The 27,568-nt window shown below is 33.8% G+C and overlaps 1 protein-coding gene across 1 annotated transcript in view; it reads left to right on the top strand.

The window, feature by feature from the left end:
* The window catches only part of LOC124367336 (roundabout homolog 2-like), a 138,584-nt gene that overhangs the window by 51,896 nt on the left and 59,120 nt on the right, over positions 1 to 27,568 (top strand). The window contains exon 4 of the mRNA XM_046824076.1: positions 20,866 to 21,019. Coding sequence (XP_046680032.1) covers positions 20,866 to 21,019 — 154 coding nt within the window. The remainder of the gene's footprint in view (positions 1 to 20,865; positions 21,020 to 27,568) is intronic.

Genomic DNA, 27,568 nt, shown 5'->3' on the forward strand with positions numbered 1-27,568 from the left:
TGTATAACTAACTCAACGCACAACTTCAATTTAGGTTAAAATAAACAAATCATCCCATAGCTTTATAACTCGCATAATTGAGTAATAAAAATAAAAATGTGAGCCAATTACATTCATATTATCACAAAAAACATGCGTTTCACAAAACTAACTTCAATAAATTATCATAAAATGATAGAAGTAATACAGTTCTCGATACGTCTACTCGCTGTAACCAACCACTGACAACTGACAAGGCGATTGTTACAAAACAAACAAGATGGCGGCAAATTAGATAACAGTCTGTGGTGAATATTTTCAACATTGGTAAATTTTTAGAAACGTTTTAACAACTTACTATGACTCCGCCTTGATTGAATTAAACTATCTACTTTGATTGATTCTTTAGATGTTTTTTTTATTTAGTCTTTCAGTAAAAACTGCTTGGCAACCAAAGCAATTTGATTTACAACAGACGATTACTAAATATTAGGTAAGCTAATTTAATATATGACTCCTCATTGCCTACCTCATTTCATTTCATTGGGAAGACATAAAAATCTATGTATGTATTCATCACATACATACATGTATGTGTTCTATGGACCTAAATATCTCCAAGTCCCAAGTTATCTCGTTCACTCGCGCTACGTTAACTTTCAACTTTAACTACCATACTGGTGGTGTGCCCCTTAACAGAGTTGATCGTCTGAGGGACCTTGGAGTTATTTTGACCAGTTCACTAAGTCCTTCTGATCATATCGCGTCCATCACTTCTAAGGCATATGCTCTCCTTGGCTTTATTGGAAGATCGACAAGGGGCTTCAAGTCACACGACTCAATGCTGGTTTTGTATAAATCCATAGTGCGACCAGTGCTTGAATATGGAACTGTGATCGGGTCCCCTTACCAACTGGGCCACGTAGAAGACTTGAAGAGGGTGCAGACACGCATTTATTTGAGGATGCTGGGAGCTCGTCTGGGCTACGCCTATTATGGAAATGCCTTTTCTCCAACTGGAACAGCGTTTTCATCTGCAGTCACTGTACCATCGGCGCATCATCTTCGATCTTCTCTTCCTGTTCAGGCTGATCAACGGACTGGTAGACTGCTCTGCTCTCCTGGAAATGGTTGATTTGAGCGTCCCTAGGGGACCGAGATCACGGACTGTCTTCTGCCGCAAATTCCTGCCCACGAACTACGCATGCAACGGTGGCGTTGCACGAATTATGAGGCACGGTGGTGTGTGGTCCGGGCAGGTGGATTTCTTCCTGGGGTCTCTTTTGCCTTTCAAAGAAAAAATAAAACAAATTGTTAACTAATCATAGGTCCTAATACTCAGTAACTTTGTTGTGATGTAACTTGTTATTGTTATTCTCTTGTCTTGTTAAAATTATTTATTTTGTTACTAGTCTTTGTTATGTTGTTACTGTATTGTTATCTCATTGATTTTTTGATATTATGCATTTTGATATTCGATTGTTTCTGTTAATACCATTTCATTGTTACAATTGCAATGTAGTCTTGTTAAGATCGTCTTGGTAAACTGGAAGTTCTGATTGTATGTTGTATGTAAACATAGTTTTAAGTTGTTCTTATACCTAGATAAATAAGTCATAGGTTAAATGGTTATGTACCGTTGGAAGAAATAAATAAATAAATCATAATATCTGGATTCAATGCACACCTAGTGGGTTTTAATTGCAAGTCATATTTACTGAATCAAGGGATATGTTTCAATTTACGCGAGTTTTTTAAATATTTTTTTACTATTCCTTTATTTAAAATAATTCTTCATATTGAGTCGCGTAAAGATTTAGATTTGAACTTCTCAACATGAAACCTGATTAAAACAATAGTAAATGTTCATTCCTGAATTGTAAACCATTATTTCAGTATATTTTCAAAAATGTTACCGCAAAACACGCCCTTGAACGCCTACGAATGTTGGGAAAGTTGGTTGACACATCGTGTGAGCAATGTTCCATCAATTAACACCCCGAACTTACCGCGATAAAGCCGGTTCAGTGTTTAGTAAATCTCCATGCACGTCCCAGACTGCGCGGCAATCTCTCCTCGGGGAAACATCAGTCAGTAGAGCCCGGGAACGGCTGCGATGTTTCAAACGTGACGTGAATGTGGCAGCGAGAGCCGATACATCATCTGTCAGCTCTGACGGAAAGGTGCTGACACGGGACTTGGTAGAGTTCGCGCCAACTAGGGTGGCGGCGCACGAGAAAAACACGGGAAGCCTTCAGACAAATCTGAGTTTTTGAAAAGAAAAACTGTTATTTACAGAGTTTACTACTAAATGGCAGTTGAATGCTTAAATCTCTACTGGATTATGTAATATATAATTTAAATATACAACCTTTTATATTACCAGTGAATCTTTTATATTTATTTATTTATTCACGATAAACCCATCACATACAAAAATTGCACAAAGTGGTAGAAAAAGCTTAATAGAATAATCAATAGTAAGAAGTTCAAAATGATTACGATTATAGTACAAGAATAATTTGAATTAATACCATAGTAAGAATAGTTTAAATGCAGACGACGTAATAATGATAACATATCAACAACGTATTAAAAGTAAATAATATATAACAACAATATAATAATAAATAATATATATAAAAACAATATAATAATAAGTAATGTAATAACAAAGATATAAAATAAATAATATAAATAGCAATAACAGCAGTAAATAATTAGAACATTTTTAACTTAATAATAAATAATTTGATAACAATAACATAACAACAGTTCACCTCTTCAAAACACTCTTTAAGACACGCAACTTATTTGCATAGTAAATGGAAAATTGTAAAATTTGAGCACATATAACGTTTTTTATATTTTTATTATCCACGGAGGGATAAAAAAATGATCGTTCTTTTATTAAAACAGCTTTTTTCTCTTTCTACATACATTTTGAGAATCCAGATTTCAGTTGGGATGTTTTTAGTAGAAATTACGCCAAGTAGGGTGCTTACGACTAAGTCGTTCTCATTTTTAATGACGCAGTCGTATATAAATTCCAAAATATATACCTGGTACAGTGTACGTATGTGTATCTGTTACTAATCCACCCCAGAAGTGGTTTTTTCAATATTTTATGTTATAAAATAAATTTTTAACACAGTAACAGTTTGGTTTACATTAAATGCGTTGTGCCTCATTACGCAGTTGAAAAATTGAATATTGTCTATTTGTTAAATTTATTTTGTCTTTTATGAATAAGCAATTATTGTCATAATAGAGAGAATAACTGACCTAAGCTAAGCCAAGATATTACTTTATCGTAGTGATAAAATTGTGACTGCAATTAACCGTATGTTGTTTGTTTTATATTAAATCAAGATAATTTTATGTGTAAATTTGGGTTTGTTTTAAAATGGATTTTGGGTATCATTGTGGTTTCCCTTTAAAAAAATTAAATTTTTTAAAAATGTTATAGCTTCGGTACCACAATTGGATTCTACAATGGAAACGAAAAAGCGGAATTGCAAAGTTCACCGAATCGTGCGGTGATATATCCTGTGCAACGTCAAAATATGATATATCGCAGCAGCCCAGTTTACGTTTACAGATCCCGGTCTCCACCAAAGTGTTGGGGTGGGATGACGGATATTTTGCGTCGTTTTTCACGAACAGATCCTCTGTACTTGCGAAGAAAATCTAACTACTTTGTATTGTCAAGTCTTCTTTTTAAAACTGGACTATTACACTATGAATCGAATCTGCTGCAAAATACTGTTTAATAAACATCAAACTGAATTAATCATCCTTAGAAATTCAAATCTGGCAACACAAAATAGCTGTGTTTTATTCAATGATATACAGATTCAAGAGTGTTCCCATGAACTAATCCCAAGGAATAAAATAATGCGCCATGATTTAAAATAACTTGAGAGTGCCGATGGCCGAGTGGTCTAAGACGTTGGACTTTGAGTCTGAGTTAGAGATAGCGCAGGTTCAAATCCTGTCTGTGACAGTTGCACTTTTTATCAGTACCATCGACCTTGTACTGTATCGACTCTTCCCCATATTCTGTTTGATAAGATCCTCGCACAGGCCAGTGGCCCATGAGGACGGACAGAATAAGGTATAAAAGGAGATCGGCTTCTCCTTTTTATAAAAAAAAACTTGTTCTGAATGTAATCATTATATTATGTAATTAACGTTAATAAATATATATATATATATATATATATATATATATATATATATATATATATAACTCTGTCGTATTTAAGTCTGCATTAGACCTTCCTCAAAGGTTCTTAAAATAAACGAAGAGTTTATAACTGTCTCAGCTAAATTAGAACTTGAAGATTAGTAAACTCAAAACTTCAGAATACAAGATGTTTCCCACAACATATGATGGTCAATTACTAATGATAGATGTAATCATCCACATGTAATATATATATGACGTATTTTAGAGTGAATATGAAAAAAGTGTAAATATGAAAAATCTCAGTCCCTAACTACTAACACAAACAAACAAACTGTGAACATTTTGCATCCATATAAAAAATTAGAAAATAGCTCTACACATTGTTGATGTTGAAAGAGGAGTTAATACGCCAGTAACCAAAGTCAAAGTCAAGCCTTTTATTGCCGTTGACAATAATACAATTATATGGCAAATGTCACATGGAATAAATCTATAATTTTTACATTCGTTCACAATACCACATTCAGACATACAATCGTTAAATTCATCCATACCACTTACTAGCCAATTCTCTCCACCGCCAACGCCAGTGTCAGTCTTCAAGATTGGAGGTCTCCCAACTATAATTCAAAAACTCGTCGACGCTATAGAATGCTTTAGATGCTAAAAGCGCTTCAGACGAGTTTTTAACGCCTTGGGCGTTTGTACGTTTCATGGAATCAGGCAAACTGTTGATGAAACGGACACCTGCCTGCGAGGGCAGGTGTTCATAAACCACAGTTCTGTGTCGCCCAGTACGGTAGTTGTGTCTGCCTCTCGTTTTATATTCATGCACGTCACGGTCCCTAGTCAGGGCACATTTTGACTTACAGAATAAAACTGCCTCCAAGATATAGAGACATGGCAGAGTCAACAGCTGCAATTTTTTGAAAGCTGCTTCATGTTGGCGATTGTTTCGATCGCTTTCTTTTGAAGCCTGAAAACTCTAAAAAATTGATTGTTTGAACAAGCTCCCCACAAAATCACTCCGTAGGAAAGATCAGGCTGTAATACGCCGCCAGCAGCACCTGACTTGGGCAGTAAACCGAAGCGACTCCTGTTGTTTCATGTGGAATCCGACCCGTGGAGATTCCGGATCTGGCCATTTGAGTAGGATTTGGTAAAACCGATGGGGTCTGAACAGAGCGCCGTGATCGTAAAAGCCCCATCTATTTCAAGCAATGTATGGATCTCCGGGGAAACATTCTTACAGAAAGTGTGATTGGATCACTCCAACTCGAATCCAAGCAATAAAATATTGCTTTCAATAAAAGATGTAAAATTTTCATCGGTCAACTGCAGAACAAAATGTACACTTCAAAATATTGAAATGTTTAATTTCAATTACCATACCATATATTTATTTATTTGGGTGAAATTCAATCCTGTTTATTACGAATTCATGTAGTTTGTAGACCAGTGCTATGACCAAAGAATATAATTGTTTTAGTCTATTATATTACAATGAGGATATACTTCTTAGAAATGTACTATTCATCAGACTCGCTCTGCAGTTGTAGTGTATAATAAGTAAGGTAAGTTTTAACGATCGTATGAAATACGACTTGAAAAGCGTTTCTGTGTAATAACTCACACTAACATTATTTGTTAATTTACTGTTAAATTAGTTATGAACAATGTATGAGTTTAGTTATTAACATTCCAAACCTTAATAAATGTAGTTACCTGTGTGTTATTTGAGTTTGCACAATACATTAAGTTGCGTTAGCTGTTAAGTTATTAGTTTGCTGTGTTTATAAGTTTGCTTCTATAACAATGTTCATAGATTTATAACTGTTATTTGTAAATATAACAGTTACTCTTTGTATTTTTGATAGGTAGTAGTTTAACACTGCTTCAGTAAAATCCCTTTGATTAAAGGGTTAGTAATGTTTTTTCTAACCATTGGTATTTTGATTTCGATTTAATTTTAAAAACTTGAAAATATTTTGTATTTGCAGAAATATTTGCTAGTGAACACGTATCGAATTCAAACGATTATTCGTACACATTCATTTAAAAGTGTATCGAGCGAAATGCACCAAGTAAGATGAAAATTGTGTCCAATAAAATATTGTCCAATTAATATGCACTGCGAGTTATAATTTTACACTGCACCTGAAACAAAAACAGCAAATATAATAACTACAATGTAAGTGATCTTCATGAGTTTCTGTTCCATAGTATAACGAACTCATTAAGTCTAGAATTATGCCAATAAATAAGTCTTGAATAATAAATAAAATCAATAATTATTATCACTTTAAAACTAACGTCAGACCCAAGATAGTCTTGGATCCGAGAGCCAATTTTCGTTGTACAATCACAAAACATCGGCTTTCGTGAAAACGTTAAAGGGATTTTCACTAAGAAAGAAATGAATTGTTAGCCGCGCTAGTTTTGAAGGGGTTGAAATGAGAAGGTATTGAAAGAGTTAACAATATCGAACTACTATGTTCTACAAACCACATTTTTTAATTTTGTCACATTTAAAACCAACCTTCAGTGAAGTAAATAATAGCTTTTCACCTCTTCATCCAACAAAATATATATTATAGATTGAACGTTGTTATTTTCAGCTAAATAGTCGATCATCATAAGATTATCAGACGTCCATGGGTAACTGTTGCGTACGCGTCTGGGGTTTTAATAACCTGTCAGGCTAATTAATAAATGTTGACTTGACAAATTAATATTTATTGTTTTATTAGTTTCGATACCCTCCCAATTTGACCACACCAAACCTAGCGCGATCGACTTTATGAAAATCTAATTTACGTGTTTAAAAAAAATGGCTTCTGGACTTTGAAGGATGCCAAGTTTTAAAGATCGAAAAGGCAGTAAACCTATTTTAAAATACTATTTTTGGTAGAATAATTTATATTTTGTTATAAACGTTTTTGTGACTAAAAACATATCCGAGTGTTCTTATTTAATTTTAAAATCACACAAAAATAAATGTTAAGCAGGTATTACAATTATGTTACAGCCAACAGTTGTACAAATATATTGTTCAGCAAGAAACTCTTCGGAAATTGGTCACATAGTACAATGGGTATTTTAGTTTTTGTGCAGCACAATATGATACCACGCTAACGGTTTAATAAAATCCGTCTCACCGTGGTTCACTTTTAATATTGCTAACATGTTGTTAGTTCATTATTTTCAAGTTATAACTATTAAACTATATTCAATTTGACATATACTTAAATTTAAAATTTCCCCGTTCGAAAATATTTTACCTTCTCGCCCACACATTAAAGTGACTTGTCGCTTTTGAGAGAAAAACTTTTTATATACATATAAAAAGTGTGTGTGTGTGTGTGTGTGTGTGTGTGTGTGTGTGTGTGTGTGTGTGTGTGTGTGTGCGCGCGCGCGTGTGTGTGTCTTTTGATATGTGTTTGCCAAAACATATTCAGCCTAAATAGTTGTAAAGTTGATTTGTTCTGTCATTTCGTCACTAATGTTTTTCATACGTACTCCGTATATTTCAAATTCAGATAATTCATCGACATGTACATGAGTACGAATGATAAACGGTTATATTATGTGGTGTATGTATCTTTATTGTAATAAACTCTTATGGAGGCTACACTTCTAATACTTAAGGTATATTTCGCAAAAGACGTATTTTATATTTATTTAGAACATAATGTATTTACTATATCTTATAGTTAGTACAAGCTTTCACTTTCGACTGTTCTTGTCAAAACAAATGTTTTATCCTTTCCTAGCCAACAACAATCCCGGAGTCATTTTAACAATCTTCCCTGTAATTTCCAGTGTGTATCAAACAACATGCGAGAAGCTCTTATTACTGGCCAATCAACATACCCCATGTTAGCCTGTCAGCCCCCTGACACTGTGTACTCGTGTAGTGTGAGATAGACAGGTCTACGCCCTGTAAACACGCAACCCTTTGCTTCAGCGTAACTTCTTGGGATAGGGTTTACCAAAATTACAACAATATCGAAAATACTTACATACAGACAAATACTTACATCATAGAAATACTTACATACATACAAATATTTACATACATACTGATACGTACATACATACAAATACTTACATACTTACAAATACTTACATACGTACAAATATTTACATACTTACAAAAACTTACTTACTTACATCATTCAAATACTTACATACATACAAATATTTACATACATACAGATACTTACAAATACTTACATACGTACAAATACTTACACACTTACATCATAGAAATACTTACTTACATACAGATACTTACATACATAGACATACTTATATACATAGACATACTTACATACATAGACATACTTACATACATACAGATACTTACATACTCACAAACACTCACATCATACAAATACTTACATACATAGACATACTTACATACATACAGATACTTACATACTCACAAACACTCACATCATACAAATACTTACATACATAGACATACTTACATACATACAGATACTTACATACTCACAAACACTCACATCATACAAATACTTACATATATAGACATACTTACATACATACAGATACTTACATACTCACAAACACTCACATCATACAAATACTTACATACATAGACATACTTACATACATACAGATACTTACATACTCACAAACACTCACATCATACAAATACTTACATACATAGACATACTTACATACATACATACATAGACATACTTACATACATACAGATACTTACATACTCACAAACACTCACATCATACAAATACTTACATACATAGACATACTTACATACATAAAAATACTTACATACATAGACATACTTACTACAGATACTTACATACTCACAAACACTCACATCATACAAATACTTACATACATAGACATACTTACATACATACAGATACTTACATACTCACAAACACTCACATCATACAAATACTTACATACATAGACATACTTACATACATACAAATACTTACATAGACATACTTACATACATACAGATACTTACATACTCACAAACACTCACATCATACAAATACTTACATGCATAGACATACTTACATGCATACAAATACTTACATACATACATAGACATACTTACATACATATATACAGATACTTACATACTCACAAACACTCACATCATACAAATACTTACACACACATAGACATACTTACATACATACAGATACTTACATACTCACAAAACCCTCACATCATACAAATACTTACATACATAGACATACATACATACAGACTTACATACATACAGATACTTACATACTCACTACTCACATCGTACAAATACTTACATACATAAAATATTTTACATACATACAGATACTTACATACATCATGCAAATACTTACATAAATACAAATATTTACATACTTACAAATACCCTCATACTCACATCATACAAATACTTACTTACATACACATAATTACATACAAATATTTACATACATACAGATACTTACATACTTATAATATTATCACAAATCAACAGCAGTGTTGAAAAGCAACTTCACGTGGTTGATAACAGGTCAAAACCAGCCCATAGGCGCAGTAGGCTACGTAATAAAGGTCTATCTACAGTTTAAAAAAAGTTATTACATTTTAATGCTTTTTTTATTTTCCGAAACCAGTGTTTTCACTTCCGTTTTGTTAATATTTAAAAACAAATATCAACCCTACAGCCATCGAATTTTCGTCAGAGGGTCAAGGGTGCACCTATCTGTACTATCTAAACCAGGATCAACGTGGCGAGCGTTTTGTCAAATAATATATTGTTTTAGTTTATTAAACAAACTTCTTATTTTTTAGTGTATTTACATAAATTTGTTTTAAAATATTCTAAATATCATTTGCAAACCAGTAAAACGAAATTTTCCAGTTTATATCAAATGACGAAAAAGGTTATAGGAGAAATATAGATCTATTGTCTTTTAATCTACGGGTGCAACCGTTTTTTAAATTATATAATGCACTTAGTTTACCCGGAAAGAAATTACCAACAACTTTTGTATACAATGTTACACAATAATAATAGACAAAGCTTTGAAACATATTTTTAGAAAGAGGACTTTTAGCATAGCTACAAAATAATTAGTGGTTAGAAATTGATTCGTTTTCCTAAAAATCTATAGCTTTGTACGGAATTTAAAACTAAATATCACAAAGCTTTAGTCTCATTTGAAGGTTTTGCTGGCATATGAGGTAACGATGAGGCATTGAAATGGCTTGCATCAAATGAAATGTATGCCAATGATAATCACACTTAATTTTAAAAGTATTTGATTAATAATAAGTTTTGATGCGGAATTGGCTTAACTTTTCGGAAATTAACATTGTAACTTGCTGAATTTGCATGCCTAATCGTCGAAAAAAACATATGTCAATTTGAAACTCATGTGATCAGAAAATGTAGACATATTTCAAACAAACATACTTAAAATCCGTTATCAAAAGCGAAAACCGTTTGAAGTGATAAAATTAATTTTTTAAGTAGGTCTGTACTGGCACGCATTGTGATTTTAGCCCCATTTAAAACTTGTATTGCCTTTATTTATGCCTTTCCAATTTATTATTTAATAATATTATGAACTTCTTTATATTTTTTTAAATGCTCAAAAAGTACATAAGTACTGCAGCAGAAATGGTATGACGTATTTTGATCCCTAATAATTATATTTTTAAAACACCACTCATAAATAAAGGCGTAAAAGGTGTTTATGATCAACATAGTTCTTATATGGTGTGTCTCAAGGTCGTTTCACTACAGCTGACTCAAAAATATTAATCATTTGCGACTTAAAAAGTACAATAATCTGTAAACTGTATTTGTTAGGTACAAAACCAGTGGAAGCAGAGATAGAGAGAGCCTCATATCATTGATTTAAGTCATTCCCTCCTCGCTTGAGAACGTTTATTGGTAGACTAACGCTTTTGACTAACGAGGTAGAAGGTCACGTGACAGACACAGAGATACAAACAGCTGGACCTGTTGTTAGCGGACTGACGGAGTCAAATTGAGTGTTGAGTCTGTATAACAGCGGCAGCTACACTCTGTGCTGACACGGGGTGTAGACGCTGCATTGGCATCGGGCCACCAGAACTAACAAACATTTGGTTTTGATTTATTAGCGACAATATTATGCTTTTGTTTAGAGTTCTCGTCAACTTCTCATTAAGCTTCCATTCTTCACGCCTAATTTACCTTAATTTCATGGTTATTTTTTATCGTCTCTGTTCGCACGTTCCTTTATGTTCCCAAGTCAAAACATACGGTAACCATATTAATATTAAACCTATAAATATTATTTAAACATTAGTTGTGTTGACTTCAAAAGTGTGTAATGCAATTAAGAAATATAAAACACCTGCGAGTGCCAATGGCCGAGCGGTCTAAGACGTCGGACTTTGGATCCGAGTTAGAGATAGCTTAGCGCTGTTATCAGTACAATCAACCTTGTACTGTATCGACTCTCCCCTTAGTCTGTTTGATAAGATCCTCGCACAGGCCAGTGGCCCATGAGGACGCAGTAAGATTGTCTTATGAGGGAGCCTCTCCTTAAAATAATCTATAACAATAAAAGTTACATTTCTTAACCGTGTTAATATTTAGTGGAGAAGATCGCGTGAGTTCCGTTATATTAATGAACCAATACTAATAACACTTGCTAACTTTGTTTATTGCATGAATTTTATGAATTGGAAAAGATTAAAAATAAACTAGATATAGTTAAGTAAAAATCACAAGTTTCTATTTTTAATATCTAAACTGACAGCATTCACACTGTAGCATGAGGTTCTTTTCAAATATCTGCCAGATATACCGTCGTTGTAATTTGATACAATAATAATTGGTTTTCAATAATAGATTCGCTACCAGAGGTTACACTAATAGTGAATGGTTAATAGTTTGGTAGTCCCAATATATACATGACTTTGTGTCGCTAGACAGCCACAATTTTAATTAATAAATAGTAGTACAAACATTGTTAAGAAATATAAACCAACCATAACACTTTGATTATTTTTTTATTTTTACTGTGTACATTTCCAATTCAGAGAATTCATCATCAGGTATTATTGACTGAATTCTGAATTAAAAACGTTCATAGTAGGAATAAAAAAACAATCACTGCACAGGATGCAAGTCACAATCTTAAGTCACGAGCACACGCATTCAAAAGAACATTTGGATATAACTTACTTGTATAAAAAATATTAGGATCACATTAATTTACTATGCACTCAATGGAGGTATTTGATGACTAAATAGTCTAACTGTTTTCATGCAACTTTTATAGACACAATTTCCTCAAATGAACCTTTTAATGCCTACTACTAGTACAATCTACATGTGGAAGCATTATTGTGCAAATTAACATACAATAATTACTCATTGACTTAAATTCATGGACTGGGCATAAGAGGATCTGCCATCTTAGATGACTTAATTTCAGTCATCCTTTACAGTTAAGTGACCCAGGCTAACGTTATAGATGAACCTTTCATAATTAGTGACTGCAGCAACGCTACACAAAACAAAACAGCACGATCAGCGTATCTCCATTAATTCTAGCACTAATAGAACAAAACTTGTAAAATACGCTAAATGAGCGTAATTAGAACGTTCAATCTATTTCGTCTACAACAATAAAGCACGGTATAGTAGTAAAGTGTAGAAGATTAAACCAGATTCATTAAGATAAGGTAGTTCATTAAGTACACGTCATTACTCGTAGCTACACCTGCAGGGTTGACGTTAACTACACCTTATCTCACACCCCCTCCCACCAACCCCCTCCCCCAACAACAACTAGCATACGCTTAACTCGTATGACTCAACACGGTCGTGGAATTTGGAAGTATTAAAAATGAGTTTTTTTACAAAATAAACTCATTTGTGCATTTTAAAATCAAAACTCGTAGATGAATTCAAAATGTTTCCCCATTTTTGTTAAAGGAGAGGCCAAACGCCTTTTAAGCCTTATTCTGTCCGTCCCCATGGGCCCACTGGCCTGTGCGAGGATCTTATCAAACAGAATAAGAGGGAGAGTCGATACAGTACAAGGTCAAAGTTACTGATAACAGTCCTACAGCACAGCCAGGATTTGGACCTGCGCTGTCTCTAAGATACAAATTCCGACGTTTTAGACCACGCGGACATCGGAACTCTTCACAGATACGGATACAAACGCATAAATTGTTTTGTTTTAACATCTATTAAATTAAGATGGTTTAAAAAAAACTACTAGTTATAATGAAAGCAACATTTTTAAAGATTAAAATCCTTATATATTTGTTTTCAAATTTGAAACATTGATTTAACGAGCTATTTTTCTAGGAATATTTATAAATTAGATTCACACGCTCAGTATGATCAAAATTAGAGCAAATGCACTACTTTCTGCTAAGGTTCCAATCGCATTTTATCTCAAATTAAATCGAATCAATAGCATAATTTTTTTGATCAAACATTTATAGGATTGGAACATCGACACTGGCCTCTGCGAGGTTATCAAGCAGAATAAGGAGGGTCGATACAGTACAAGGTTGACGTTACTGATAAAAGGTGCAAAGTCACAGACAGGTTTGAACCTGCGTTATCTCTAACAAAGATCCAAAGCCTGTTTTAGGGTATGAAATACACCGACAGTGATGCGATGCTAAGCGGAGCGAACGAAACTATCAAATACATGTTTACGTATGGAATATTAAGTACACAGATTGCGACGTGACATATGTGTATTTTATTCCATGTGTTTACTGTATTGTATACGAGTATTTCGCGTCATGTCGCTGTCTGTGAATTTGTACCCTACACCACTCAACCATCGCGTCGCCAAGTACAAAATAAAATTAAACAGAGACATCGACCATATTAACATCTTGATTATAAATCTAAACAATTACACTATGCATTGATTTAATAAAAAATTATATTATGAAACTTACTCTAATCTCTCCAATACTTCATTTTTTGTTACTTTATTTCATTTTTTTCAGTATAATTCAGTATAATAGTGTGTTAGAGGTCGCTACAGTTTTTAAATTTATTTTGAATAAACTAATCTAAATTACTAAATAAGCAAACAATATTTGTTGGATATTTTAATTGCCGGCTAATGAGTTTAATAAAACATATTTAATGAGAAAAATCAATTACAGGAGTGCCCACGTGTGTTTAATTAAGTAGTCAAAAGTCTTTATTAGTAGCAATAATATAATCGAAAAATTATTTTTCCAAAAATATTATATTTCCTTTAACGGCGTATTACATAACATACGTTTGATATATATTATAAGGATGTATTAAGTCTTCCTCTGCTATTTTAATAAGTTCTACTAATCACTGAAACCTTTTTTCTTTACTCGTACGTTTGATTTTTATTTTAAATATTCTTGCTATGTATGGTAACTTATATGCCACGATACAAGTATAGGAATTTTCACATTTAAAAACTTAAAATACTATTTGTTCTAGTAACACATAAATTGGTCGAATGTTATTGTTTGCGGATGAAAACTAACATATTTTTCGTAACAAAACTAGATTTTTACAGCCTAGAAATAAGTTTTATATTTATTTACAAATTTATATATATATATATATATATATATATATATACACACACACACACACACACACGTTCATGCGCACGTAAGTATGCGTTTATCGTCAATATTACCGCTGTCAGAAATATACAATAGCGAGCCAATCTGTGTGAGACACTTACGCCAAACACAACCCTTAAATCACTTCAGTTGACCCCAACTAACCCCGACTCTTAGAGGGTAGCTTGCTCTGATAACTAATATGAGGCGATTTATTGATTCGATAATTCCTCACATCACACCCTAGCCGACTGCAGACTGATGCAGTCAAGGGGTGGCAACGAGGGGGAGTAACCTGCAGGGGAGGGGGTAACTTGCAGGGGAGGTGGTGAGGCCAATAAACTGCCATCTGATCCTCCAGGGGTGTAAAACTTGCGATCTTGAAATTGAGCCGTCGAGTGCTTTTGACAGGCCCCAATTATTTCAGTGGGGAACAAGACGTGGAACGTGTGCTTACAATGTGGATTTTTCTACAGAAGGGTAGATTTTTCTTGAATTATAAAACCTAAGACTTTGTAGACACACACACACATTTCTTATTTAGAAAGGAACGAGTACAAAATTCCTGGATATGGGTCATTCCATGTTTATCATAAACTGGATCTCAAACTGAATTTAGGTAATTGAAGGTAGGAATTGAACGTAGGTCCCAACTGAATTGATTATTCATCGTATGTTCCATTGGTTACTGTTTGAGTTAAAAATCTACCATTCAATTTGTATTGATGGAAATACTTAAGAGTTAACAGTGCAACGTGTAACGGTATATTTAATATCTGATCAGTTATTCATACGAGTGAAAAAACCGGATTAAGAGAACAGTCACAGAATAGAGCGATCGCTCGATAATGGAATTCATTCGGATGGTCTGTAATAATATAAGTACAACAGCTGAGCGTGGTGGAACGTCATTACCTGTCTGCGCATGCGCATTCTGCGGCACAAGTTTGCGCTTGCCTATGCCAGTTTCTTTATTCACCTCTGCCTTTGACCATAGATGACCTACACTAAAAAGCATTAGCGACCTACACTCATATCAGTTAGTCTTACAGTTATGGTATGCCTTGACATGGCGTTCATTTAACTGAGCGTAATTAAATAACTCTATTGATAATAAATAAGTAGCTGGTCGAGATCTCTAAGATGTTCGACTTTGGGTCTAAGTCAGGGATAGCGCAGGTTAAAATCATATCCGTGACTGTAGCACTGTTTACCAGTACTATCAACCTTGCACTGTATCGACTCTCCCCCTTATCGTGTGTGATAAGATCCTCGCACAGGCCAGTGGCCCATGAGGACGGGCAGAATAGAGCTTAAAAGGGGTATCAGTATATCCATTAAAAAATACATTAAAAATAAGATAATTGTGAATAACTAAAATTAACTTGTACCTCGAGCGTCAATAAATTGTAGATTTTTGTCACATAATAATATTTTGGCAACCTTAAAATCTTATATATTTTATCTACTAATAAATGTATTGGTCACACATATTTTTTACTTGAACTAGCTATATACTAATTTTATTTACTTTCGAGTTTTGTACTCTCACCTAGTTACCCAGCCAGTATATTAACTGTTTAAACTAGCCAGTATATCAATTGTTCAATGTTACAAACACATTTCAAATTGTTTGTGAGTACAAAGAAATAGGGCTAAAAGTTGGTATTATCAATTTTGTAAACACTATTTACAAGAAATTCTCAAATACTTTACTTATTCTTATGTAGAACTTCTAAAATGAGTAGAAAGATGAAAATGTAACTTTCCCTTTCATTCTATGAGTGCTTAACTATTCTTTGAACAAATCATAACTCCTTTTAATTTCCATTCTGTTCTACATACTCTATTAGAGTAACCTGAACTTTACTGAATAACGTAATATTAATTTACATTTTTTTTAATGTTCGCTTTTGAATAAGGAAGGATTGTGGAATGTGGAGCCAATAGGATTTTAAGTTATCATTCAGTGACACAAGAAAGCTACGTTTCAAGATGTGCAATCCGACCTCTTCGTCAGTTGGATAACTAACTAAGCTAACTCATTATAATCTACAAAATCTGAGCAAATGAGAGCTTGAGGGACCTTAATAAGAGGTGAAAACACATAAAATAAAAGAAGCCTCAGTTTTGCATGCCTGTAGTGAAGGCTGCCATAAATCTACGTAAACTAAACGAGGAAATAGTAAAGTAAAGCACCGGCTCTAAACAATTTTACGAGCAACAAAGGGTATCTTTTAACAGCTCAACGATCTTAAAGAATCTCCAGGACAAGATGGACGAGGCTACTGGCACGCGACCTGCCGTGACACGTTTATCAAGCAGTCTGCTGTAACCTTTGTTGTGGTTACTATGGCTCATAAAACATATTCAAGTGCATCATTCACGTTAAATTAGTTGTAATATATTTGATTTAGTAAACCTCACGTTTATAGACCAAGAATATGCAATTAACAGGATTCCGGACATTTGCTATCGTTATAGGTTATAAAAGGTACAACACAACGTTTCAAAAATTAGTGTCTATCCTCTTCGTCAGGTGGGGGAGGTATTAATACATACGAAAATATAGAACAGAAAGAAATAAAGTAGGCTTCTTATGTCTGTGTATGTATATGTATTTTCTTGATCGGGAAAACAAGGCAAATTCAACTATGGTCATAAATTCCTTGACCTTGACCTTCAAAATATGGTTGACATATTTTCTTAATTATGGCAACAAAACAAACTCAATATTGGTGGCGTAAATAATACACTGAAACCAGCAGTGAACATACAAGTGTAATACTTACTACATTGCGTGTGAAGCCGTGGGTAACTGCTAGTATGGGTTATAAACACAAAGTAAAATCTAATATTTTAGACTATACAAACAAAATTTGTAGTTTAAAAATGTAATATACAGTATAACTAATTGAAAATGATTTAATACCTTATCATAAATGTAAATAACCTCAAAAATATATATTTCAAAATTATTTAAACCCACAATGGACTCTGCAACAAAATTCAGCAATGACACTTTTTAAGGAAAATTTATCTTTTATGGATTGAAAATTTACATTACAAGGTTGTCGCAGCCACATTATTTCTAAAATATTCCTAAAAATTAGAGTTCCCACACTAAAAATCTTTCTAGTTTCTTAACTATGATGGCATAGTAAAGTTTTAAAACTCATCAACTTTAATTAAAACTTATCTTTTTAATTTTTGAGATTTTTAAAATGAAATTTATGCTGGAATTATACTGTAAATTACGCTAAACCATGGATTTATCTTCACTTGAGTTGTTTTATGAGCATTTTCCCGATACCCTACAAAATAGACTTGGTGGGTTATGGAATTCGTCTTTTTGCAAATGTCCTAATAATCAGTAATAAAATAACTGTTGTAGAAAACCTTTTTAGGAAAATGATCGGTCTTGAAAGGGTTAATATCAATTAATTTTGTACCTTTAACAGCCATTACCGTATAAAATCCGTCATCGATTCATCCCTTTATACGTCATGCTAGAATAGCTAGTCATTAATCATAATCAAAGAACGCTGCACTTTTTTAATGCACTAAAAGTCAGTGTAATCAATCATATTTTGTTGTTAATTGTGCTTGTTTACACTAAAATTCATCTCCATAACTCACGCCTCCTTGCAGCACAAGAATAAGCTTGAACTCATTAAGATAAGAGTTCATTAAGTGTGTCTCATTACTCCCAAGCTACATCTGCAGTTCTGATATCATCCCTTCTATTCCCGCCCTTCTATTCTTTTCCCTTTGCGCTGCCATATTCATCCCTGTGACTATTCCAGGGAATAGAAACAATATCGCCAGCACCGCCTTTAGCTCTGGGTTTCACAATAAAAAAGTGAAAACAATAGGTTATGTACACGATACGACTCTTGTTGTGGGGGTTCTCATGCACCCTAAACTGTAATAATGAGGGAACACGAATGTGACGAGCTGGTAGTTATGATTATCTCCTAAATCCAAAAATAGTTCCTCCGGAACTGTCGAAAAAAAGTCGGCAGATTTTTTGTAAACAGAATTAATACACTATCTCTTACGGAATTAAAAAAAAAAACAATATCTCCGTGGGAGTGCCGATGGCTGAGTGGTCTAAGAAGATGGACTTTGGGATTGAGTTAGAGATAGCGCAAGTTAGAATCTTGTCTGTGGCCGAAGCACTTTTTATCAGTACCATCGACCTTGTACTGTATCGACTCTCCCCATTATTCTGTTTGATAAGATTCTCGCACAGGCCAGTGGCCCATGAGGACGGGCAGAATAAGGCTTAAAAGGGGTTTTGCTTCCCTTTAAAAATGATCTCGAAAACCGTTCAAAATACGTAAACCTTGTTCATTAAAAAAGGTTTAAAAAACTCATTACCACTACGGAGCATTTTTTAAATTTTTCCATCCTTTTAAGTTCTTATAGATCTGATTTGTGATTTTTTTAGTTCGAACGGCTGCTCTATTCGAATAAAATTACGTTCCAAGCTGGCCGTTGAACGTAACCGATTTATTTCGAAGATAAATTATTGTACCAAGTATGAACTTTTTTGAAATTCCTGTCACCGGTTCTTGGTCATAGACAAATTCTTACGAGATTTACATCTAATACGATTGAACTTCCTAGGGCACCACCAACTCTAGGGACGACCCTGAACCATCGAGGAATAGAGACTGATATTGTCAGATAGTCGTGGAGGGGGGAGGGGGTCAGAGAGCCCTGCTGAAGAAGTAACGAGTCCAATAAGATATCATCTGATAATCTAAGGGGTGGAAATCGTCTTGAAAACTAATTCCCAGTTGCTTTTGACAGATTCCAATTTAATTCGTAGAATTCGTAGAGTAGAATTGAATTCGGGGCTAGATTTTCTTTTCAGTCTGCCTTATTCCCTTTCGTAAGATAATTAATTAAGAACTGAACGGTAATCTTGTGTTTACGTTATACAAATATAAAACAGCATGTGTGGCATACGTATAAGATATATTATTTCAGTGTCAGCGTGTGTGTATTATAATTTAACCTCTTTGCATTGTTAAAACTACTGTACTGGCTCACTTTCCATTAAGATACTACGATGAAAGATGTATGGGATGATGGCTGGTGATACTGATGTATGGGATGATGGCTGGTGATACTGATGTATGGGATGATGGCTGGTGATACTGATGTATGGGATGATGGCTGGTGATACTGATGTATGGGATGATGGCTGGTGATACTGATGTATGGGATGATGGCTGGTGATACTGATGTATGGGATGATGGCTGGTGATACTGATGTATGGGATGATGGCTGGTGATACTGATGCTGACGTTGAATTTGACAACCTCGCAGAGGAAGTGAGTGATGATGATCTGGGCTTTGAAAGTGAGCTATATAAGAGAGATTTTAATCAAGATTTTATGCTTAAAAATGCTTAGATTGTGAATAATTACAGGTAAAAAAAACATAAAACCACGTTATTTTGTACAAATTGTAGAAATTCAAGAAATTAAATTTGCAGTAAAATACTGCAAGCAAGTTGGTAACACTGGTGGTAAATTTCTTTTAGCTAATGAGGGTGTTTACGAATTAAGTAAATAATATATGACTTTCGGGAAACCATCTCCTTTGTTTTAAGAACAATTCTAATCCGATAATACAATAAGTGTATATTAACTGAAATATACGTTAGCGTGTGCAATTGTCAAAAATGAAAGAAGTTACACAACTTCAAACAAAAAAATAAAAAACTAAAAAATGACAACACTAGTAATTTATTTCCAACATTCTATATTTATATTGGCATCTCCATTAGCTAAGTGATTAGCGTCCCAGCTCTTCACCTCAGGTACAGTTTTCGTATCCCTGTTTTGGCATGGAAGTTTCGCGCGCCACCAAATGTTTCCAGAAGGGCGAAAACACAAAGATACACTTTGTCTAGATCGATACAGAACGAGATTGCATAGTTGCTCTGTGTCTGGCTCTCCCTTGGTTAAAATATAAGGAGGTGTACAGTAAAATTAATCAACATAAATTTAATCCATCTGTTTTTCTGTTTCAGTTCTCCGAGATGAATTTCGGATCCAGCCGAGCAGTCAGAGGGTGGCGCAGGGGGAGGTGGTGGTGCTGCAGTGTTCACCACCCAGAGGTCATCCGGAACCTTCGGTTATCTGGAAGAAGAATGGTCAAGTCCTTGACCTGGAGGGGAATCAGAGGTATGTTGGATTTAAAGTTCCCCATTTTTGTAGCAGTTTTCTGTATACTCAGGATTCTAATCTGGTTTCCTTGGTAAAATCATTCATTTAGTCGTTTATTTTGGTTAGTTTTATCATTTTTTGAATTATGGCACCATTTTCTAGAGCACCCCCGTGTACTTTTGAATGGGTATTCAAAATACAAAAAAGATCAATTCGTATAGTGTATGGCCTGGGAGTACGGAAGAGGGATAGAGATGTCATTATTCTGCGGAAGAGCTCTTGACTCTGCCTGTTGATGTGCAAACATCCAAAACTAGCCCACACGTCCACATATTTGCAAAGAGACTCTAGTCAACCTTATAATCCTGTGTTCCGATTGAATGTCGTAAATAATCGATTCAGACAGTTCATTCGGTTTGCGGATTATCCGTGGAATCCAAGGTAAGAAATTTTTAAATTCCAAAAACGCGCGCTGAAATAACTTTATTTTAAAACTAAGAAACGAAATGAGAAACATTATACAAATAAACTAATACATTCTGCAAAATAAACCTAGCGATCGTGTAATTTTTAGGATGCATTGATAGATTTGTTCAAGAAACAAGACGGGGCATCGCTTTTTGAAAACATCTTACTGATGAAACCTAAATAACTGATAAAGAAGACGTGCTTCGAGAGCTGGCTGCATTCGTCTATCTTTATTGTAAACACATAAGAACAATGTTAACTCTCATGGACTTTTACAATCCGTTAAATTTTACATCTTTCATATTGTTTGCTCGTAGAATTATGGAAAATCATTTTACAAGATATAATTTTTTATTTCTTTATATTTTTATTGGGTTTTCAGCAAAAATCTCAACCTTTGCTGTACTTTATCGTTTAAAGTTCAAAATATATACTCCAAAAAAGCATTTGGATGTGTATTAATTTAAATCTCTAAAATGAGATGCGTCTCATAACACTACAGAAATTAAGAGCTCAGGACTGCATAACAATTTTCTTATGGGAAAAACTATTGGGTTGTTTCAATAAAGCCGGCTCTTAGCAAAGAAAAAACAAAAACCTTGACTATTTTTGTGTGAAAAACTACAAAATGTCATATGAAGTGTATAATGTAGTACTAGTGTATTCAAGTACAATTGTCTATTATTGCATGTGTATATTATTTCATAGTTCCTCTATTGTACCACTAAATCGTATATTAATGCAAGCGCACCTTATTTTTTAATTTCAACCTTTAAACTTTCTTTTATGGCAATATAGGGTATGAGGAAACCATACCGCGTTTAACGTAATTAACATGCTTCACTGAGGCTGCATGTAAACTTATTTTGTGTTACTTAAATGTAATGTGTTACATGTGTTACTTTGGCACATGTTAAAATGTCACATGGCTGTGCTCAGTTTAGTTACAAATTTATTTATTCTTCGAGTTTCTCGTTGCCATCATGTTTACTCATAGCACCAATGTTCACTATCGCTCAGCCAGATTCAATGGAGTGACATGCACCATCATCAAACTCGTTGCCACCCATGTAGAAATGAAGCACGTTGCAAAGTTTCAAGTCTTTCTGTACATTTTTTCCAGATATCGTACAATTTTTAGCTACTTTCGGCCATTTTGTACGTCAGATTGATAATTTTACAGGTTCAATTTGTGATCCACCGTTTGATAATCGACAGTTTATTGTGTACTTTATGGTTGGCTGACGAGAAGCTAAAATTATTTTGACTATCACAAAAATCACATTGAACCAAAGGATGTAATTAACACAGTAGTTGTGCCGCAAGTTCAATTCCATAAAAATATCAAAATTAATGCTACAAAGGCGCAAGGTATAACGTACATGTAGTCAAATATCAACCAAATGCTACTCAAGTACTTATACAAGTGGCTTCAAAAATGTATGTTGTGTAAGATTGGATACGTAAATATGCAAGAAACGCAGTTTCAGAATTAACGTTCCAGTAATGATACTTGACTGGAGCCACCCCTCTGAGATAAGTCACAGTAGCCATCCATTCATCACTGAGGGGCCTGCATTCAGACCCCTGCAGCATCTGACAGTGCTGTGTCCATTATCCCTCCTCAATCATACCTCACGTAACAGCAGGGAGGAAACATCAATACTTCCTTATCCGAGCTTAGAGCAATGAAAACTTGCATTTCTTAGAAACCAATTAGCAAGAATGTAGCCATGAAAAAATTGGAAGGGGGGGGTGACACATGATATTTTCCCGTAGTGGACAGAGAGTAAGGCCCCGTTTTGTTCCTTAAAAAGTTCTTGACCCGTCTATTTTGTCGATAATGACCTTTCAGCAGTAGGCCTACATGTCAGTAATACTGGATCATTAACAAAAATAATAAGTCGTTTACTAAAAAAGTAGTTAAAAAGTTTGAAAATTTTGGGGGGTCCGGACCCTATGGACCTCCTCGCTGGCTACGTCCATGCCAATTAGAATTGAAATTTAAGATATTAAAATGGTGTCCAGTTAATATAAACATCAAAAGTTCCCCCAACAAACGAAATAGAAAATGCCAGCCGAATCTCTCTCAACATATCTTGTGAATAGTTAGGCTATATGTGTTACTATGTAACATGGTAAAGTGTCATATTATGAATCTGTTAACCACTTTTTGAATCTTGAGTTTAGCTGAAGTTCATTTTCCTCCTAGTGCAGCGTCTGGGATCTGACGCTGATGCAGACTTGACTCCTGAAACCCTTGGCTGTGTTATGCGTAGAAAACTCGGTTGCTTCACCGTTCTTAGAGATCGTGTCTATCACATCGTAGTGCACTCAATTGTGCACCAGATGAGACAATGAGAATACTACTTCTCCTGGATTACACTATACATTGTGGTCTAGGTGTCCCTGATGTAGAAACGATGTAATTAATTAATTTGAGCTTCTTCGTCGCAGAATGTTTTTGGATCTCTTCAGACGAAAATGACTCCACATTTCTAGAGTTAAGTCTGCAAAAACCTTAGATCCCAGACTGGAGGCAGGAAGATGAACTGGAACTTAACTCAACATTCACAATTAGCCAACCCTTCCCGTCATTGCTGCGTTTTGTGTAATCAGTTTGTTTACTGAAATTATTTATCCTTCGATTTTCACGTTGCCACCATGGCTACCCATAAGACCGTACAAAGATATTCTCTGCTGCTCAGACAAATCCGATGGAGTGACAGGCACCATCATTAAACTATTTGCATCATTTGATGCATTTATGCTTCAAGCAAGGTTTCAAGTCTACAGGTAAGTTCATTTTCGAGATATGGTGCGAAAGACAGAAAGAAATTAAACATTTTCAGCACCTCTAATAATAGGTTCCGCTAAAGCTCAGCCATTTATATTTAGGATATCCTTTTTATTTCACTTGGTGGGCATTAAAATTTGAAAAAATAACAAAAATGTATGAAAAATGTAAATTTAATTATTAAAAAAATGTCATTAACAATCCAGTATTGCCATCAACAACGATGACATGTCTCATACAAATAGTCAACTACTGCAGAATTATGACAATGATGCTTTTATTTGCCTGGCAAACAACATGTCAGTCAGTAAAAAATCATCAGAGTAACAAAGTTGAATTTATCATTAACACAACGAACCTTATTTTAATCATAGTTAGGAATATTTGTTAGGTAAATATTGATTTGTCTTATAGTATTAAAATTCTATTGTAAATTTGCAAAATAAATATTGCACGTCTTTGAATTTAGTTGACTCCATTTGAGAAGCAATTTATTCTTATAGCTTTTAGTGGAACCCTTGTAAACTTTTTGCATTAAATAATAACAGACAATTGAGAATTTCCCCATTGAAGTTAAAGATTGCGTATAAAATGAATGTTTGTCTGTATGTCCTTTATAGAACTCTAAACTATTTGACCGATCATTATTAAAATTTGTATGTGTTGAAGACTCTTGGAGCAATTGGAAAATTTTTTTAAATATTAATAAATGTTAATAAAACACTACTTTTCCAAATTGTTTATTTTTTGGACGAGGCCTTTCGAAACCAAAGGTTTTGTCTTCTTTATGAAACCTTTGGTTTTGAAAGGCCTCGTCCAAAAAATAAACAATTTGGAAAAGTAGTGTTTTTATTAACATTTAGTAATATTTGTATGTATATTTATTTTTCTACGGAGAAGTTCTATATGCTATACCCATTGATGTAACTCGTCACCAAGCGTACAAAATATAACATTTTTCAAAGCGCCTGCACATTATAAACTGCAATTTCGATACAGTTACATATATTAAATAGCCAAACCCCATTGAAGGCTCTAAGTTATGATGTATATTTGTCTTTAAGATAAGATTCTGGTTGAACTTAAAGCTTGAGTGTTAGACCACTTTATAATAAAGTACATGTACATGTACAATGGTTATAAACATAAACAGATGTCCTTGATCGTGACAAAAAGGCAAACTCTATATCGGCGTTAAGTAGATTTGTAGATAAGTAGATCATAACAGTTAACCATATGCCGCCAACTACAGACTTGTTATAGTTGGCAATCGACGCGACGGTTAAATGTCGTTTCGTAGTGACGTCACTATTTGTAACAGTAAGAAACTGTCGTATTGCTGTGAATCATGCGCTATTTTAAACATCAGTTTCTGACTCGGTATTGACATTATATCTGAGTTCACAACGTCCCATCAAAGACTACATTAGGTCTATAGTTGTAATTATTTCAAATTCCGCTAATATTGTTTCTTTTTTCCGTTATTTTTAATTTAAATATTAGAACTTATTGATATAGATAAGTAGTGTTATAGTCTATTTTTACATTGATTGACGTATTTTGAGTTCTGTTCGTAAAACGTACAAATATACAAAAAAATAATTTTCCAAAATTGTCTATCTTAACGTTATATGCAAGTTTTCGAATAGCCATGTATACCTATCATATGTTTCTATTATCCTATACAATACAACTATTGCATAATATTAAGGAGCTTCTTAATATCTACGATTTCCAAAATTTCAGGATGAACAAAGTTATCCATTGTCTCACGCAGTTTATTTGATACAATCAAAAACAGTTTGGACATAATACAAACAGTACATCCAAGTAGCCTAATTTATTATAATCACTTTCAAATCTTATCATAACTAAAGTAACATATGTTTATTTTTAATTTAACATTCTCTTAATGTTTATGTAATAACCCCCAATGCTTATCAGTAGGTACTCCCAGGGTAATCTTTTTCAGCCTTATGTTCCTTGCTTGGCTATTGTTTTGGATAGCATTATTTACAGTTAAACTAAAGTTTGCTCTATATATTTTAAGATCCAATTAACCTTAATAGGTTTGGATTCATCGCTATCCAATTTGGACAAATACTCGTTAGCTCATGAAATATTTAAATCAATTTATGCTGATTAACAATTAATTATTATTTGAAATAGAATGTTTAAAATGGGAGAAAGTTCTTCAAGAATGGTGCTTCCAAAATACAATTTGAATTATTACTGTAGCCAAATTTATTCTAATATACTGATATGACTTGCTTTTACTTGTCCAACAGAGAAACATTTTTTTTCTAAAACTAGGCATAGTATTTCATCCCGAAGTGATTGCACGTAATTAGGTTTGAGCTTTGAATTCCCAACTTTTTGGAGCATAATAAACAATCATTATTTTTATAGTTTTTTTTCTCTGTGGTGTTTATATATTTTTTACTCTTGTTATTCATTTAAAGTGTTTTTTCTATTGTTATTTATTTTTATATAGTTTATTTGCACTGTTATTATTTATAATTTTATTGATTCATATGTCACATCTTAGACAGTAATGTACATGCATTTAAGTTAAAATATTTTTCTCAGTTTTTATTCACCACTATCTCTAATTAGTATTTTTTTACTCTTGTTATTCATTTATAGTTTAGTTTTCGTTGTTATTAACTTTTATATAGTTTACTTGCACTGCTATTGTTTATCTTTTTTATTTATTCATATAATGTCACATCATATACAGTACTGTATTTAAGTTAAATAGTTCCCCCATTTATTATGTACTACAATCACTAATATTTATTATAATTTATACATTTCTTATTTATTGTTAGTTATGCCTAAGACTTAAATTAGAGTCCAGTTACGTGTTTGGTTTGGCCCTTTTCTTTTAAGTATTATTTAGTCATTTTATCATAAGTGTATAAATGTCAATTGGTTTTTGATCATTGAAAAGAATTAAATAAGTAACATTTGAAACACATACATTATAACAATAATAACTCAAAACTGCCTCTTCCGCACTTGGGTCTAAGGTAATTGCTTGAGGAGGAAACGGACAAGGAGGGTGGTCAGTGACAGTGGCGGGAATTAACGTGGTCTCCCTGACGGGGAGGGGGGGTCTGCTGCTATCAGGGTGACGCGGGGAGGAGATGGTACAGGAGATAGTGTATTGTAGCGACATGCAGGGAGACTGATGTTGTAGCCATTAGGCCCCCCATCCACTTACAGTTCGAACTGCAGTTCTTGACTGCAGTCAGAACTGTGAACGTGGACTGTGGACTGTTGAAAAATGTTCACGTCAG

Source organism: Homalodisca vitripennis, chromosome 8, assembly GCF_021130785.1.
Source record: "Homalodisca vitripennis isolate AUS2020 chromosome 8, UT_GWSS_2.1, whole genome shotgun sequence".
NCBI lineage: Eukaryota > Metazoa > Arthropoda > Insecta > Hemiptera > Cicadellidae > Homalodisca > Homalodisca vitripennis.